This window comes from Netta rufina, assembly GCF_964035555.1.
Source record: "Netta rufina genome assembly, chromosome: 9".
NCBI classification, from domain to species: Eukaryota; Metazoa; Chordata; class Aves; order Anseriformes; family Anatidae; genus Netta; species Netta rufina.
Window position 1 is genome coordinate 12,375,062 of NC_140132.1, and position 18,518 is coordinate 12,393,579.

Consider the following 18,518-nt stretch of genomic DNA (forward strand, 5'->3'; position numbering starts at 1 on the left):
GCACTATTTGGTCTTCTCAGGGAAGAAAGCTCTTTGGGTAAACTCAAGGCAGATTGCTTACAGAAACTGGGTAAAAATGTTTCTGTAACCAGAAAAAGAGGACAGCACTTCTCACCGTGTTGGATCATGTCTGCTTACCTGCAGGTTTATTTGGGGGTTTCAGCATCAGAGGCTAGATCCAATGGGATACCAAGCAACTTCTGGAATGAATGGTACTTGTGCCATGTGAATTCACCTGACTTGTGTTTCATACTCTTGGTTGCCTTCATGGGTAAACATAACTCATGAAAGCACGGATGAGAGAGATGAGCTAATTTCATATCGTTTTCTGACCTTTTATTTCTGTACTCTTCTCCTTTGTTAAGGCACTAGATGCAGTCAGCTGTTCGCGTCAGGTAGACTACCAGTGCTGCTTCAGACTTCCAGTACTGCAGTTATCATACTTTCTCACTGGATTTTTTTTTTTTTTTTAAGTGATACAGAGGTATTTTGAAGTGATAGAGCCAGATTACATGGTTCTAAAAACCACTGCCAGTCAATCTGTCTTCTAAGCAGCAATTTCTCTTCAATTTTTGTGAATTTTAGCAATGCAGAGTGATTTTCCCAACTTTTGCTTTATTTTTTAAACCCTCTTCTTTTAACCAAAAGGACTTGTTCTTTTCATTTGCACATTTAGATAACTTACTATATTACTAATTATTTTAATACCTACCCTCTTTTAAAAAAAAATCTACTGTTCCGAACTTAGAGAGTCAGTTACGGAACTGTTTGTACCTGTTTTACTGGGAAAACTGTAGTGTCTACTGGAGCTCTGACTTTTCCAAATAAACGAGATCTGAGTGGCATGAATGCTTCAGGTGTGTTTAGCTGGAACATCAGTGTCAATGAAAACAAGCCAGAGTAGGGGAGGAAATGATTTTGTGAGGGGGTGGCAGGTTTCCCTCGGTGGTTTGTGACGGCCTGTGGCGCAGAGCATAGCCCGGCACCGTGGTCGGGTGCCATCTCAAGCAGAGCTGTGTGCCCTCACTCTGGGTGTACTGTGAAAACTCCCTCTTTCCACCTTTGTACCACAGCTGCTTTCTGTCAGCATTGGTTTCATGGCATTGCATGCAGCTTGCCTAGAGAATGGGCGAAGGGTTAGTGGGGAGGGCTCCATCGCAACCAGCTCGACAGAGACAATACCTTAAAGGAGGCTGTAGCGAGGTGGGGGTTGGTCTATTCTCCCACGTGCCTGGTGACAGGACGAGGGGGAATGGGCTTAAGTTGAGCCAGGGGAGTTTTAGGTTGGATGTTAGGAAGAACTTCTTTACCGAAAGGGTTGTGAGGCATTGGAACAGGCTGCCCAGGGAAGTGGTGGAGTCACCATCCCTGGGAGTCTTTAAAAGACGTTTAGATGTAGAGCTTAGGGATATGGTTTAGTGGGGACTGTTAGCGTTAGGTCAGAGGTTGGACTCGATGATCTTGAGGTCTCTTCCAACCTAGAAATTCTGTAATGTGGCGTGGGGCAGTGCTACGGCTGAGGGAGGCAGTCCCGCTCCAGACTCTTCTGTGGGGATAAAAGGTCAAAGCCCCTGCGTCAGCCAGTTTTGGCTGAGGGAGAGCCCCAGTTGCTGGCTACACAGACGGATTGTTGCTGGTTCCTTGAAGGACATACATAGCTTGTGGCTGATCTTGTCCGCTCACATAGATAAGGTCGGGTAGAGATGGCCTCCAGAGGCCTCCAGCATCGCTGGCTGCCATTCTGTGGAACTTGTCTGTATGTACACTCTGTCTAGGGGGTGTTTGCTCATTACAGTAGCAAAGGTGGTCAATGCTAATGTGAAAAATCTTTTCTATAGTTTTTAAAGATGCCATATCCTATTTCTAATTTGCTATAAATTGCTTTGTCTTAATCCCATTGTATTTTTTTTTCAGTCCAAATATTATGGCCAGGCTTTACTGACAGAAGTTTACAAGCATCTGAATTTGAATGAATCGGACTACTTTGGAATTGAGTTCCAGAACATCCAGTCATATTGGGTATGTAATGTTTCCTGACAAATTCATTACAATAAAAAGTTTGAGTGGATGCAGTTGCTTAAGTGTCAAAAGTGCTGGAGTCTCCTGTAGGATACTCTTTGATTTAGTGTAAATCTACTTCACTCATCAGAACAATGTCAACTAATAAAGTAGAGGGGGAGAATCAGATTCTGTATCTTGTTAAATTTCAAACACATATAATGCAATTATGTAGCTGCTGATGTTTCTACTTTCAGAAACATAAATATAATCCTCCTTTCCTCTAAAAATTAGTAACTCAAAGTGTAGTCTGCATAGCCCTTACAAAACCATATTAAAAGTGTAGTTTTGGCGGTGGTGACATTCATATTCAGTTAATTCAGACTTCAGTTAATTTCCCTGAAGAGTCATTATGCACCTCTCTGCAATAGATATAAGCCCCAGCAGCTGTATAGGCCTGCATTCACTTTTAATCATGGTCTAGATAAATAATAAGATTCTGTAAGCGTCCTAATTGCTTATCCTTGCAAAGAGGGCAACTTAGCTTCTAAACTGAAAAGTGTTCTTAAAATTGGACCTTTGTTCTCTTTCTTTATTATGTTTTCTAGATTTAGGTCTTACATGCAGAAAGTATGACTGAAATCATAGGGAATGCTAACAGCACTAATGCATGCTGCTTTTGAGCCAAGGGACTACAGCAAAGCTTGTTTAGTTTATTTTTCTTTTGCAAAGCTTCCAAAGCGTTTCTGGTAATAAGGTTCTTAAAATCCTCAGCTCTTGCAAGAGAAGTGACTGATAAGGACCTAACCTAGGCCATTGCTCTGTTACGGCTTTTTTAATGTCTTTTTGTTTGGAGGGGGGTTAAAAAAAATAAAATAAATAAAATACTTCAGTACCCAGAATACATCATAATAGATTTATGGTTACTCAAGTGAAAACAGTTTTTCTTTAAAAATCTGTTTGTTTAAGAGAGAACAAAATTGTGGGAAATGAATAAAGAGTAAAAATACTTAAGTATCATTCTATAGGACAGGGATGGACAGAACATGGAAAGGAAAAAACTCCAGCCTTGTCGCATCACCCAGATCTTCTGTAATTCTGTACTTGGGCTTCTCTCTACTGTCGTGTTTTGGCATGGTTTCTGTGCACCACCTCAGCGTTGGTGATGTGCTTTTGCTGAAGTGACTCTTCGTTCTCTGTCCAAATGAGCTTTAAGCATGGATCAGTGATTTTTGTACTGATACATGATAAATGTAAATTCAAATGGAAAGTTTTTTTTGTTTTGTTTTGTTTTGTTTTTTAAGGCAAAGGAATTGCTGCATTGCTACAGTGAGGAAAAAATGCATATATATTAAGTACTGCTTAAATTGAATTTACTTTTGATGTTTTCTATTGTATTCAAATGAATGTCAGTTTGTAATTTTTTTTCTTTAATTTCAGATTTGGCTGGAGCCTATGAAACCTGTTATTAAACAAGTACGGAGTAAGTAGTTTTAAAAAAGGAAGTTTTTCTTAATTTGCATCTACTTTATGTGGGCTGCTTTCATAATTACTACTTGATTTACTGGTTATTCTTCCCTGAAAATTGTATTTGGTAGGGGTGATAATGGTTCCTGTTTGGGCATGCAAACCTGATGTTTTTAATATGTAGCATGTGGTGGGTGGAATGGAAAATTACTGAGCATATGATTCTTTCTCTGTGATAAAATCTAAATGGATTGGATCAGCTGGTGTTAAGTTAGTGAAACATAACATTTGGTGTTTGTGAGCTTTTCTGAGTTGTCTTGTCTTACAATGGAGAAAAGCAAAAAGGAATATTCTGGATTTTCAAATCCATTGTGATCGAGGAGGTAACATCTACAGTTGTGATCCTGTCTGAGAGATGAGTGACTTTGACAAGAACTGCAAAAGCTGCAATTGCCTTCTCCATTGTTCTGCCTTGCCAGGCAAAACTCAGAGCTTGTTAATACTCAGTGAATTTCAACACGGTGGGTATTCCCCTTCTTATTGTCAGAAATTCTCTGAAGTCTCCTCAGGAACAGCTTCGTTGAGAGAGCAGAGGTAGTGATCTCTAACCACGTGCATGGAGAATGCCACAGTGTGGCTGAGGCTGGAGGCACTTCTGGGTCTATCTTGTTCAACCCCTGCTCAATGTTCATCCCCTCAGGGTCTATGGACATATGAATTTCCAATTTGCTCAAGTATTCCACGACCTGATTCCCTTCCACCAGGGTACGCCTGCCTTGCTCCAGCCTTTCCCCCCGTCTCTGGGACTGGGACTCTTGAACGCCAGCCAGTCTTGCTGCTAAAGACTGAGGCAAAGCAGGCATTCAGCACCTTGGCCTTCTCATTGTCCTGTTTAGCCAGGTCTCCTGTTTCATTCAGCAAAGGGCCAACATTTTCTCAGATCTTCACTTTGTCACTAATGTAGAAGTCCTTCTTGCTGCCGTTGACATCCCTGACCACTTCAAATCTCCATTTCCCATTTAAAAAAAATAATGTTGCTGTGTCATCTTTTTATATACTCCATGCAGTTAGGCTTTTTTTGGGGGGTTTGTTTTTCCATAGCTTCCTACTGGAAGGAGTTATGTCTTAGTCAAGAGATCTGGTGGAACACAGGTCTATGATACTGCTTGGTTACTCCTGGATTCTGCTTTCTATTTATAAATAGGGGAAACTCAGCCTGAGACAATAGGCCAGTGGCCACAAGTTCACTCATAATACATATATGGTCCTAAAATGGACTGAGACCATGGGGATATGCTAGAAATTATGGCTGCTTGGCTGTTTGGTGACCTGCCACCCAGGTTATGTTGCCAGTGATATTGAAAGTTGTCTTTAAAAAACCTGTCATCTTAAGCAGTGGAGTCTGTCACATGCTCACATTTTGAACCCAATTTTAAATTTGTATAGTTCTGTTAGCTCAGGAGAGAGCCCTTCTTCACTGCTAGTTGAATCCCCTCCTGGCTTTCTGCTGTTTTAAAAATTGAAATACGACTGTAGAGCACCTTGAAAATGTTTACAATTAAAAGCTTAATTCCAAAAATAGTGATTTAGGCTATTCCTTCATTGAATCCATTAGCAGACATATGATGGCATTAGGAGTATCTTCGTAAAGAAAAGTTTAGGCAGTACTGTTGAATAAAAAGCCTTCACAGTTTTGTTAAGGTTCTTGTTTGGTTGTTTTATGTTTGTTTGGTTTGGTTTTAAGTTTAATAATTTTGGGATTAGCTTTATAACTTTCTTTTTTAGCACAGCAGTATAAGAACGCTAGATGTTATCCGGGGCTTTTAAGTTAATACAGTTCAAACATGTTAGGTTACAGAGCTGATGGAGATCGCTGTGTAATTGTATGCACGTAGTTCTGAATCTCGTGATTACTTTCAGCAGGAACGTACTCAGTTCTATTACAGAACCGTTGCGGTACATTGCGTGAAGTGCTCTGGTTTATGGTCTCATGGGGGCAGTTAGGTGTGCCTCTGGGGGTTTGTATATCACAGAGACATCTCCACAGCGCCCGTTTGTAATGCTGCAGGTACTCTGCTGCAGGTCAGACAATGACCGATTTGATAATAGAAAAGGATTTCCATGTTTTGATCCAAATTTAAATCACTATGTATGCATAATTTGCCCGGGATGGACAATTTACAGGGAAGGGGGTTTCGAATTTGTGACACTGGGTTGCAGCAAGAATTCAGTTCACATGTCCATGCCAAGAGGGAAAGAATGGTTTTGCATGCGGCTTTTCAGTGCGGCGGTGTGTGGCTTCCAGGTGTGCTCAGCATCAGCTCAGTGTTGCTCCAGGGGAAATAACTTGGCAGTTTTCCACAACTCTAGTGTCTAAATGTAATATTTTTGAAAGGTTTCCTCCAGATGTTTGGGAATATTAAGGGGGTTCTTGAAGCAATGAATCATTCCTCTGAGCAGCGGGGGGGGGTAAAGGCTGTGAGTTGGAATCTTTTCTTGGCAGCCCCGTGTGCTGGTGCCTCCCCATCCCTCCTCCCCAGGGGCTTTCTGGCACGGCTGGTGCTCACAAGTACACATCAGAAATGCCTCAAGTGCAGCCTAGATGGAAATGTCTTTCTGAGTTTTCCTTTGTGATGAGTGTGGATGCAAACGCCTGCTTTCCTAATGGGCACACAGTATGGAGATGGCATTTGGGCACCATCTCTGAGGAGCTGCCGGTTTATAGAGTGTGGTCACCGTACCTCCAGGGTAATTTTTCCCTATTTTTTTGTTTGTTTGTTTGCTTTTAGATTTGGCTTCTTACAGTACATTCTGAATCTTGGTAAAGACTGGTCCGGTGTTTCCTTGCACTACACTAAAAGTCTTTTCCTAGTTTCATTTCCAGCCTCTGTTTCTAGATACCATGCTCTAATTAGGGCTCAGTGGTTTAGTTTTTTCATTCACCAAACCTCTGGTAACTCAGGCCGAGCTGGCTGTGGTAGTCTGAAAGTTAGTTCTCCAAAGAAGGAAGCAAAATTCATTGTCCCTCTGCTAACAAATGAGAGGATGGACATGTTAAAATCCTATGGAGAATCGTACACCTCCCTTCTTGGTGGCAACTGAGAACGCGAGAGCAGAAGAAAACAGATTTCTCTCAAGTCATCGGGGGAAGAAGGCAGGAGGCCTGTAGAGTTCCCTGAGAATTTCCTGGTCTTCGAATTTCTTGGGATTTGTTTCCTTGCAGTCCCACTGGTACTGCTTTGTGGCACAGATCTGTGTGTGAATGAGAAATGGGCTCGCCGTTCCCTGGAGCAGCTGGCCCAGGGCTGAAGCCCAGCAGCAGGGCCTGGGCCACATCCCACAGTCCCTGGTGGGTTGGTGCAGGCAGTCTGTTCACAGACGTCCTACTGTTGGGACTGACTGCAAAACACTAAACCCTTTCTGCTTTAAAAGCAGACAAACGAGCAGAACAGCAGCGTCTGCAAAGGGCCCAGTGAACGGCTGGGGTACTGTCTAACAATCCTCCAAAAATACTGGCATGAGGCTGAGGCTGTTCACGGGGGCTGGTCACAGTGGGGTTTTCTTGCTGCAAAGCACTTTGTGGAGCTGCTCTCCAGGGGGGCAGCTTGCCTTGCCTTGGGCTTGCTGATACCATCCTGATGTTTCCTCCTGGGTCAGCCCAGGGTCCAGGTTATGGTGTCTTATTCTGAAGACACCAAGAATAGCTGCTGCAGCTGAGAAAGGCAATTCCACTTATCTCAGATTCTGTTTAGATTTAAACCTAAATTATTTTTTCCGTGTTGCCTAGCTTGATGAGTTCAAAGGCAAAAAAGGGCTGAAGTGGGCTTTAAGGGGCATGCTGGCAGTGGGCTGCAAATGCCTGTTGGTCCCTGCGGGGAGCCTGCTGGGTCCAGCTGCCCTCTTGGGTTCCCCTCCTGGGCAGCGGGGAGCTGTGCAACGCAGCTGCTCCATCCTCCCATTCTGGGAATGTCCTGCAGGATCATCAGTGATGCTTTTGAAAGTGGTCAAGTAGCTGTTCTGTAGTCCTCATGTTGTACAAAATAATTTTACTTTGCATCTATAATACTTCCAGGGCATTGAACATAGTTTTAAAAGGAGCCTTTTTGCTGTACCTGTATTGATATGGATTATCTACACCCCATAGGACCACCATAGCCAGCTGAAAAGGCAAACTGAAAGCTGGCTAGACTTTGTGTTGTATTTCTGTGGATGTTGGAAAGCATAATATACATGCGCTTACAAAGTTAAATGTATTTCAAAGTTAAATATATTTTTTTTGTGAAATGTTTAACTTTTCTTATAGGACCAAAGACTACAATGCTTCGTCTAGCTGTAAAGTTTTTCCCCCCAGACCCGGGTCAGTTGCAAGAGGAATATACGAGGTAAAGTATTTTCTGAAGAATTAGGTTTGCATTATCTACTGGAATAAAAGTAAGGTAAGAATAGGAGGTCATTGCATCTGTTTCCAAGCAAAAGAGATCAGGTGTCAAAAGAGACAAGGTACAGGGGAAAAACATATGTATAAACAGGACCTATATAAAATAGTCAGTACATGTTTTATTAAATGATTTATCATTTAAACTGCAGAAGTCCACGTTTTAAGTATTCTGCAACTAGCAAAGATGCTTTACTGTTCAGACTTATCACTGGTGCTTATAATGGGTTACTTTTGCCAGTTGCTAACTTTGGGTGAACCTTTGGTAAATTAAGCAGACCCAACTACTCACTAGCACCAGTGAATGTGGTTTGAAATCTGTGCTTGTTAAACGGACTTTGTTTTTTTAATGTTTAGAGAGCGTCTTTAATGCGTTTTCCAGATTTACTATGTTTGTTTGAAATTCTTTTTATAGATTCATAAAGGTTCCTTATTGTCATCCTTCAGATATACTTAAGACCAAACAAGGATGATAACTCCTGTGATGCACATGCCTCTTGTAATGATTGATGTTACCTAAGTGTTTCATTTACTCCCAGTTTTCTTATCTTAATTACTGTTACTTGTAGGAATTCCCTTAAGAATATACCTTTTTGGAGCAGGAACTGTGTTTTTCTCTACTTATGTAGCATTTATTGTGGAATTCTGGTCTGAGCATAGAGCAACAAGGTATTTCATAAAGCCATTAAGGATACAGACACTTTATGGTAGCTGTATTGAAGAAGCCAATATTGCACAGTCAGATACGCAGAATGCAGAGTGTATGGTATAGGATAGTCTGTAGTACCTTCTTACACTACTTTAAAAAAAAAAAAAAAGAAGCTTTCAAAATGTATACATTTTATTATATTTTTGCCTTGAGAATCTAATGCATAATTATTTTAAAATCAGTTTTGATTAAAAAAAAAAATCTTTTTCTCTGTTTAAGAGATTTTAAATATTTGTAAAGTCTTTAAAATTATTTTTAATAGTTGAATAGTTCGTTAAAGAATATTGATCAGTCTATTAGCTTAGGTTTATAATAATAAGATATTGCCTATTTACTGCTGTCTATTTATGCACTTTCTTCCAAGTAAAAAAGAAAAGCACAAAAGACTGGCCAACATTATATTCATTTAAAAAACGTTTAGATTCTAAGTTAGTCCTTATCACTGCACTTTTGATCCTGCCATGTTCTTCTTCTTTCCCTGCAGTTTTTGAAATAAACCTCTTTAACCAGTGTTTTGGAAAATACTTTAGTGAATTATCATAGTGCATAAGAAAAGTCAGTGTAATTTCTTACTGTCTTTATAGGCTGCTGACATTATTGTCCTGGAAAATGCAATCACTGAGTAAATGAATTGTGAGCAAAAAATATTTTTCCTAACAAGGCACTAGGATCAGTAATGTTGTCTCAGCTCCCTTCTAATAGGTAAAATCACTTTAAGTCTTCCTTTAGTTTCTTTCCAGCTAAAATTTACAGCTGCTGTTACGTAAAAACTCAAGCTGGTTAAAGAGTGTGGTTTTCCTTCTGCTTCCTTGTTCCACTTACACTGATAAATTGCATCGCGCAGCTGGATTAGTCATGGGTTTAGTTTTATTTGGATGTCCTTCATAGCAAGGCTTCCGTTTTATGTTGTTTTTTGGAGAGCAGGAGAATTAGGAGATACTCTTTTTTTCTTTCTTTTTAAATACTGTTCAATTGTTTTAAAATTCTTTCACGTGTCAAGGTTGTACTTCTTACTCTCTCTTTTCAGGTATCTGTTCGCATTGCAAATCAAGAGGGACTTGGCAGAAGAACGACTAACCTGCAGTGACAATACAGCAGCTCTTCTCATCTCTCATCTTTTGCAATGTTAGTATTGCCACTGTGGTGGCATCAGCTGATGAGCATCATCATGATGAGCTATTGCTAAGTTGAATTTAATAGCATACAGAAGTTTTTGCCTGCACTCTGATAACTAGAAGGGTTTTTGTCTTGCAGTGTTTCTGTTCCATACATGCAGTAAACCTTCTTGTTTTGAACAGTGGGATTACAGTCAGGGCTAGCTAGTTCCTGGTGTGGGGAGCAGCTGCTATTTATGTACAAGATAACTTTGGCTTCGAGGAGATTGTACAAAACCAAAACCTCTGCATGTTGTCTTGCTCTGGCTCTGCAAATGGGGTCACTGTCAGACAGCTGTTCTTGTCTCCCTCAGTGCTTCCTGAAGTTAGTTTCTAAATTTTCCAGTGGCTGGAAGGTGATGAACATACAGAGATTGGGCTGATGTTTCAGAAATAAAACTAGAAATGTGAGAGAACAAGTTCAACACTAGAGTTGTCAGCAGCTTTTTTCTTTGGAGGGAGTGGAAGTGGAAATTGGAAGCTATTGATTTGGGAGCTCTCCATGTTTCTGCTTACTCAGTCTGTAAGCAGCTAAAGAGCTAAAAATGTGTCCTTTAATTCAAGCAGGTTGAAAGACTGATTGGTTTCGAGACCAAATGAGTTCAGCTTAGCCTGCACTCTCAAGCAGCAGCCAAACCTGCAATATGAGCTGCAGAAATGGGGTTTTGTGCCTCCTTGCTTACTTGACACAAAAGCTTTTAAATTATACCTTTTCATACGTGCACTATGAAGTAGTTACTAGTTCTCTACTCCTAATTAGTTTATTAAAGCATAACTATAATAATATTAGTTAGTTATCTTTTGGAAGACCAAAACTGTATTATGTATGTGGTTAGTGAGTGGCACAATTAAAATTTGCTAATGATTTGTCAAAACTTTGCAAAAGTTTTAGGAACAATTCCAGGGCAGCATGTTGCTGTGGAGCAGATCTCACTGTCCAGCCTTGCTTATCTTGGTCTTACTCTACTAGAAAAGTAGAAACAAGAAGGAAAATGATTATTTTTAACATAAAATTATTTTATAGAAGTACCTTTCGTTTTTGTTGTTGTTTTGTATGCTGGGTTGATTTTAAACAGGATATTGCCATGTTCTGTTAAAGAACAGCTGTGTTGGATGAGATTTTTAGTTCATGTAGTCCACTCTCCTTTCTCTGACAGTAGTTAATAGCAGATGCTCTGGGGAAGACATGAGAAACAGAACAAGCATCTGGTGATACTTCCATTACTGCATCCATCCAGCATTCTTTGCATGTGACCTTTCAAAGTCAGATTGACTCCCTATCTCTGTTTCCCTTACCGAACTTTGCTTTGTTGTATTTCTCAAATTAGTTTTTGAATTTGCTTATATTTTTGGCGCCCTCCCATGAAAACGAGCTTCACAGCTTAATTTTTCAGGTTGCACAGGAAAACTTTTTTCTTTTTTCTTTTTTTTTATTTTTATTTTTTAACTTTTCCAGCAATTATGAATTTACCAAATGAAATTAAAATGCAAAATTTTATGAAATTTATTCATATATATATGTATATATATATATTTTTTTTTCATTCAAATTGTAGTTTTATATACATCTGCTGTAAGTCCTGTGTGCCTAATGCTATTCTTTTCCAAGCAAATGACTTCTGGTCTCTTTCATGTTTTATTAGATGGAAGCTGTTCCATACTTTTAAATCTTTTTTTCTTTTCTGCAAATCTCTTCCTAAATCTACCAGGTCATTTCTGAAAAGTGTGGATATGTGAAGAGGAGGCCAAAAATCCAGATGTAGGCACTGTCTTGCATCTTTTATACATCAGTTACATCAGTTTATAGAGAGACACAAGACTGCTTTCCTTCTTGCTGTGTATTTAATTTTGGACCGTTCCTAAAATTTAATTTAATTTAATAAATACTACCAAGTAGGATTATCCATAACTATTGTTATGTATATTAAAAAAAAAAAAAAATACGCAGGTGTGGTGTGAGGCATTTGCAAAGAAGGCATGTTTAGACAACTGAGTTTTTCTGAGAGTCCTTGACTTTAAACAAGTCTGTTTTGCAAGCAATGTTCAAGTGCTGCTGTAACCTCCAGAAAGTCTGGTTGGGGTAGATGTGTCCATTTTGTAAAGTGAAGCTGGATACAAAGTGTAATACACAAACTGGAAATGCTGAAAGGAAAATACAGTCCAGCTCTTGGGGGTCTCTCCCAGGTCCTTATGAAGTATTTTCTGTCCTTGTTCCTTTTCCATTGCTTCTTTGTATTTTAACATTGTTTTATTTTCTGTAATAGCTGAAATAGGGGATTTCGATGAATCAGAGGATCGGGAACACCTAAAAACAAACCAGTATTTGCCAAACCAGGAAAGAATCCAAGGGAAGATCTTGGAGTTCCACAGGAAGCATGTGTAAGTGAGGGGCACCAGGGACATGGAGCTTGGGAGCTGGCACACTGGCTTGCTGGAGGAAGAGTACTCTGTGTGATAGGATGGCATTAAAATGCATGTGTTGAACACCAGTTATCTAATTAGAAAGGATGGATGTCGCAATAGTTACTATTGGTTCTTTTTAAATTAGCAGCTTTAACGTGTTTTAGTCTGTTTTATGTTTGAATATAGCGATGAAGCTATTTAAACTGGGAGAACAAGACAGTTTGTCTGAGGGCAATCTACAGGCTTGTGTGTGCTGACTTTCCCATACACATGTGGCTTAAATTAAAGGCTTATGGCAAGAGGAAAGCCACAATGAGAGTGTTGTTTAAACTTCTACACTTTTCCAAATCCACTGGACATTTGGTAGAATAGTGGGCATTTATAAGAGGACAGGTGATAGCGAAAGTGAATGTTTTTTGTTACACAAATTAAATGTGTATTAATTGTAGTATGGCTATGAGAGCGGGAAAGATAGGAGAAGAGGCCATAGTTGTTTGGCAAAAGCTTTTCTCAAGTAATATTACAGTGTACTTTTAATAAAACAGCAAAGAAACCTATCACGAGCTTGTAATAATGGTTTGTAATTCTTCAGAACTTCAGGTTTGCAAAGGTTAAGTTTAACTTGTCAAGTATGTGTGTCTTGCTTTTGTCTAAATAATTAGAAATAGATTACATTGTACTCTTTAAAGCATGAAGAAAACGGAGAAGGATAGAGGAGGTAGGGGAGAAATAACTTTCATCAGAATTTATGCAATACCTGATATAGCAGTCAAAGTATTTTTGAAATAATTAAAGTGTATTAGGGACAAAGGAGTTATTCACCACAAACATAAAATTAATTTGAAGACAGCCAGGAACTGCAAAAATGAATGCTTCATTATTAGAAATGTCCACTTCTCCCACATCGCATGTGTACAATACAGGTAGGTGATATGTCTTCAGTCTTGTTTAGTTGGTCTTAAAATGTGAAGATATACTTAGTCAAATATTTTGAGAAGTAAAATGATTTGGAGTATAAGGGAGACATGGTGCTGATGAAAGAAAAGTCCACCAGTGAAGAGGTTCCGTTGCAACCAAAATCAGTGTTTGCACTTCATGACCTAGATTTGCTACAACTATGTTCTTTTTAATCTTTTTAAGCATGCAATGCTAACATTCATAAGAAATTTCAGGCTATTACCTGTCGTGACTGGTCTTCTAACCTCACTCATGCAGTTCTCAGAGTTGACAGGGTAAATACTGAGATGTTTAATAAAATGGTGATAGAAGCTTCATTTCACCTGATAGGTCTGTCTTTTCTGTAATTTTTGAGATCTTGTGTATTAGGATTTAGCAATTTGAAGTGCTTTTATAAGGTATAAATAACAACACATGCGATTTAATGCTCATGGTTATGCATCATAATCCAAATACATTATTAGAAACCTGAATTTTCCTTTCACTCTGCTTAGGTACACTTGGGGATTGTTGCTGACAGGCTTTCTTTTAAGACAGAACAAGGCAGTTTTTCAGGGCAGAGCCTGTATTTAAGGTTAAGATACATTGCATAATATTAAAAAAGCAGTTCTTGACAATTTTAATAATTAATTGCAGTTGTAGATTTTTGATTATCAATACATATGGAATTTCAGCTTTGTTGAATCTTGATGAAATAAGATATTTGCTAGTTGTTTTCTGCTTTTGAACCTTTGAGGTGTGGGTGGGAATTATTAAGGAACAAACTAAGTGTAATTCTAAAGTAATTTGAAGTACTTTTTGAAGGAAATTAAAATGTGTGCTAGGACTCATCATGGGAAAAGGTAGTTGGGGGAGGAAAATCATTTACTGCACAGAAATATTTCGTTATTTCTCATGTCAAGAGAGAAGTGCTGAAACAAGTCAGCAAATAGATTCAAAGCAAACTAAAAGAAAAAGAGGAACATCCTTTTCTTACAACTCATAATGACCTTGTAGAACTTACTGCTGCAAGATGTTGTGAAGCTACAAATAGGTTCAAGGAGGGCTTTGATAATGTTGTGTGTTATAGGCTGAAGGCTTTCAAATTAGAGATGAAATAAGTGAGATTTTAGTTTTGGGATAAATAGACCACAAACAGTCTTTGGTTGTGTGGCTGGATCTGATTGAATTGCTTCTGCTTGATTGCAATTTTGTTTTGCTTTCCTTGACAGAAAGGCAGTGTCTGTCCTAAGTCAGGGACGGGTATTTTTTTTAATTAACCTTGGGCTTTTCTTCTTTTTTCTTTTATTTTCCCTTCCCCAAACCAGCTATTTTTTATCATTCTATACAAGAAAGGAAATTTTATATTTTCGTGTAAGAGGAAAGTTAAAGCAAAAAGATTTCTTGCTTCATAAGTGTACTTTTCATTACTTTAATGATGTGTGTCTAACGTAACCATATTGTTGAAATGATGGCAAACCTTCCTTTAAAACCATGTTTTTAGAAGCATACATTCAAAGCATTTCAGATTATAAGCATTTAGGTTAGAAAATGCTAGTTAAATGTCAGTGATACCTGAATAGCGTCAAGGCATGCTTTAAATCTCCTTGCTTCTTTGGAAAATTTTTCTTAACACAGATTTAATTTTGGAAGCATTGCAATCCTAAAAATAGCCAGGACTTCCTTACGCGTCTCCTCTCTCTTTCCTTACCCAGTGAGTATTGGCCACCCTTTTCCATTTTTAGTAAGAGTTGTGAAGGTCCCACATTTCCTCAAAGTTTGCACATATTTTTCCACATTTCCACATTACAAGGAGCAAGTGGAAGCATGGACCTTATCCATTTGTCTCCTTCCTGCCAATGTGAAGTTCTGCTAAATGAGCAAAATCTCTCTTCTCTTTTTTATCACACCTTTTGATTTTTTGTTTTGTTTTGGGGTTTTCTTTTCACTCTTTGTCTCCTTCATTTCACCTTATTTCCCCCCTGGTTATCTTTGTCAGACTGCTGTTTTCTTCTGCTAATGATTACTTTTGAAAGAGACATCTCCTAAGTTTAGCCTCCAGAAAAGGGAACCCATTTCTGATGAGATGGCTTATCTCCAGATCACTGCTGCATCATCTCATCTCTTTCTGTGTCTCTGCTCTGCAGCCCTTACTTAATTTTAACCACGCTTACTCATACACCAGTGTGCTGTAGTTTTCTGTGCAAAACCCATCTGCAAGCGTCGATCTGGCTTTCTCAGGCTGGAGTCACAGCAGGATTCCTTCTGGTACCCTACGTGAGTTGTGAACATGGGAGAATACATATGGCTTTGCAGGGGGTGCTTCATCTCACAGATAGCACTGTGGCGTGTCTCCTCACATTAGAAAGTTGTGTTTTGATGTCACACAGCTTCACTGTAACGATTAGGACCGATAGAGAAGGAATACAACAGAGCCTTCTGTTCTGTATCAAAAGAAGGGCAAATCTATTGAGGAGGTTGTATTCAGAAAGATGGGATTCTAAGCTTATCTTCTATTAACTATGCTTTTTTAATTTCTTTTTCAAATACTTTTTTTTTACTTTCAGAAGTACGAAAACATGGGTTTTAAATTTAACTTTGCAGTAAACAAGATGAGTTGTATTTTTGGTACAGCGTGTTACTTATTTGCTTTGGCAAGAGTCTGAATTAACTCGACCTACTTTACTTGTATGGTATGTTTATGCTCTGAAGATGCTGTGTTAGTGGTTGTACAGTTAAATCCAGGTGTCCCAAACACTCAAAATCTAATGCTTTCTGCCTTCCTGCAAGTAATGCAAGTAGAGTGCTTGCTGGGAGGTGATTTAGTCCAGAATTAAACATCAGAGAGTGGATACCTGAAGAGAAGTGTAGATTCTGTTTTGCTTGATGGATTTCTCTTTTAACATAACATGCTTGCCTTCAAATGGCTCTGATTTTTGTGTGTATGTGTCAGGAAAGAAACAGAAGATTTGTTAGATTTATATCTACTTCCATTTGCTGTTAACCCTCATGTACTTTTACAACATGTTAGCCTGGTTGTCTGTGATTTAAATTATTTAGAAACCAGGATGATCATAAATTGTAAATTAGAAAAACTGTAATTTTAGATTGCTTCATAGCCTAAACGATCTGTGAAAATACAGCATTTTGATTACGTAATCTTTAAAATTCTGTATTAATCACTGATTTTTAAAAGCTCTCTACATCACAGAACATTTAACAGCATGATTTGAAGCAATTGTCCTGATTGCCACATGAATATTGTAACACTTCACAAATATTTGTCTGGATGAGTGTGTGTAAGGAACCTTTGTATTAAAACCTATTGCACTGACAGCAGTTTTTGCTGGAAAATACTTGTAAAAGGTAGTCTGTTGTCCATTGACCTGGGGAAGACTAAGCAGATTTATCTGCTTAATGGATGAACAAAATTAGACCAGATTGTTTTCAGGCTGGTCTGTACAGCTTAGTCTCCAGCAAACATCTAAGGGTAATTACTCTGAAACTGCTCCTCATTTGTAAACGTTTGTTGTGCAGTGAGAGCTGCTTGGCATCGCTCCTAGCTTTCCCCACTCCAGACTCTTCCTTGTTTGGTAGGTACGGGCAGGTTTTGTGTATGAGGACACCCTTTAAAAATTCTTTATTGTTCCTGAGATGCACCGTGCTCTTGCTTGTATCTGATGGATTAGAACATAAAACGCAGGCATTCTGCATCAGTTATACTGGGCAGTTCTTCAACATTTTTAATAACATACTTTCACGTTTTCTGGTTGCTATTTATACTGTTTTTTGCTTCCCTTCCCTTCCAGCCTCAGCAACCTTAGCATCCTCTCTAAAGACAAAGCATTGCATTCATTCTTAATGCAGCTCTATTCAGAAGAATTATACCAGGAATTAGTGTGGGTGGTAGCACAGTGTGCCTAGAGTGGAATTCAAGAAGCTGTGGCCAAAATTAATATTTATGATCTAACTTTTTTGTCTTGTCTTGTATGTTTAATAAACAGAAAGCATGTTACTGCAGCTATTTTGACACCATTAAGGAATCTGGAAGAAATGCTAGTAATGCTTAAAGCCGGTATAAAAATGCTTTATTACAGCATTACCCATTTCAGTAAGGGAAAGAGAAATCTGCTTTACCAGTTTAAGCTCCTAGACATAACTAGCATATGTGGTGTTAATACTGCTTGAAATACTACTCCACTGCTCTTTATGGAGTTTGGTTGGCATCTATTTTTCCATTTGAAACTGGAATTTTGTTCCTTTGTGCTTTACAGTTCTCTACAATTGCTTTATACATACATGGTCATATAATTTTGACATTGGGATAAGGTTGGAATTTGCAAAGTCAGGAATTTCACTGAATCCTTGCTTTCTCCAGTCAGAGTGGGGAAAAAATGAAAAGAAAACAAAATGGATTTCCTGTTGTAGTGTTTTTGATTTTTTTTTTTTCTCCAGAATGAATAAGGCAATGGAAAACTGTTGAAATCATATCGTCAAGTGTATGTGCTTTTAGGCTTACTTTTCTCAGTGCCCTTTTATGTATGCGTGTGCTTTAGACTAAGGAGTATTTTATACTAAGAACCAAGGAAGCATTATTTCTTCTAACCCCCGTTTAGAAAATGTTATAACAAGTAAGTTTCTTGACTGTCTCTGAGTTTGAGACATGAATTTCTCACATGCAGTTAATATAAATATTGTAATCATTCCTGTTTTACTACGTTTAAATGTTAATAACCATTTACTTCAACATTCTCCATTTGTATTTAAAAGAAAGCGGTTTAATCTAAAAGATGGCTATAGATAGGTAGAAGGAAAATGTGTAGGAAGGCAAGCCAGGGTAGCAGCAAAATTATTTGGAACTGATGTGTTGGTTGGCATTACGTGGTACACAAAAATAGATCATGGGATAAATGGTTTGTCATCTGTTTTAATGAGATGGAAGACATTTATGCAAGGAAGGCAAGTCCTTGGAAACGGGATTTTAAAAAATTGTCTTTGACCGTGTGTGCAGGAATCTAACCTGGTTTCTGCCCTAATTGGTCCTAAATAGAATAATCATCGGTTTTTACTCCCATGTCTCCCTTGTGGCATTACATTTATCCTAGTAAACTTGTGTGCTGCAGGAACAGTTCCACCAGTGCACGAGCGTGGATGGCTGCTGTAGCTCTCGCTCTTGCTTGGAAGTAATGTAATTTGTTATTTCTCATCATTTTCAGCAGGGAGACGGTGATGTCCTGCATATGGCTGCAGCTGATGCAGTCCTGCCAACCAGTGCCCCAGCAGCAGCTGTGCTGCTTGTGGTGCTGTGGTGTTGGTGCTGGAGAAGGCCTTCAGCCTCACTGTCACAGCCTGCTCTCCTGGACCATGTTTATGCCCCAAATTGGCCTGCAGCATTGTCTTGCCATGCTTTTAGTTT

General features: G+C 38.8%; 1 protein-coding gene across 2 annotated transcripts in view; it reads left to right on the forward strand.

Annotated features, from left to right (window-relative positions):
* FARP2 (FERM, ARH/RhoGEF and pleckstrin domain protein 2) overlaps positions 1-18,518 on the forward strand; it is a 75,638-nt gene that overhangs the window by 23,029 nt on the left and 34,091 nt on the right. For both annotated transcript variants that reach the window (XR_014618718.1, XM_084292346.1), the window contains exons 3-7: positions 1,915-2,019; positions 3,439-3,481; positions 7,769-7,847; positions 9,637-9,734; positions 12,028-12,142. Coding sequence is in view for 1 of the 2 variants with exons in the window: in XM_084292346.1 (XP_084148472.1) it covers positions 1,915-2,019; positions 3,439-3,481; positions 7,769-7,847; positions 9,637-9,734; positions 12,028-12,142 (440 nt within the window). In the remaining variant the exon portion in view is untranslated. The remainder of the gene's footprint in view (positions 1-1,914; positions 2,020-3,438; positions 3,482-7,768; positions 7,848-9,636; positions 9,735-12,027; positions 12,143-18,518) is intronic.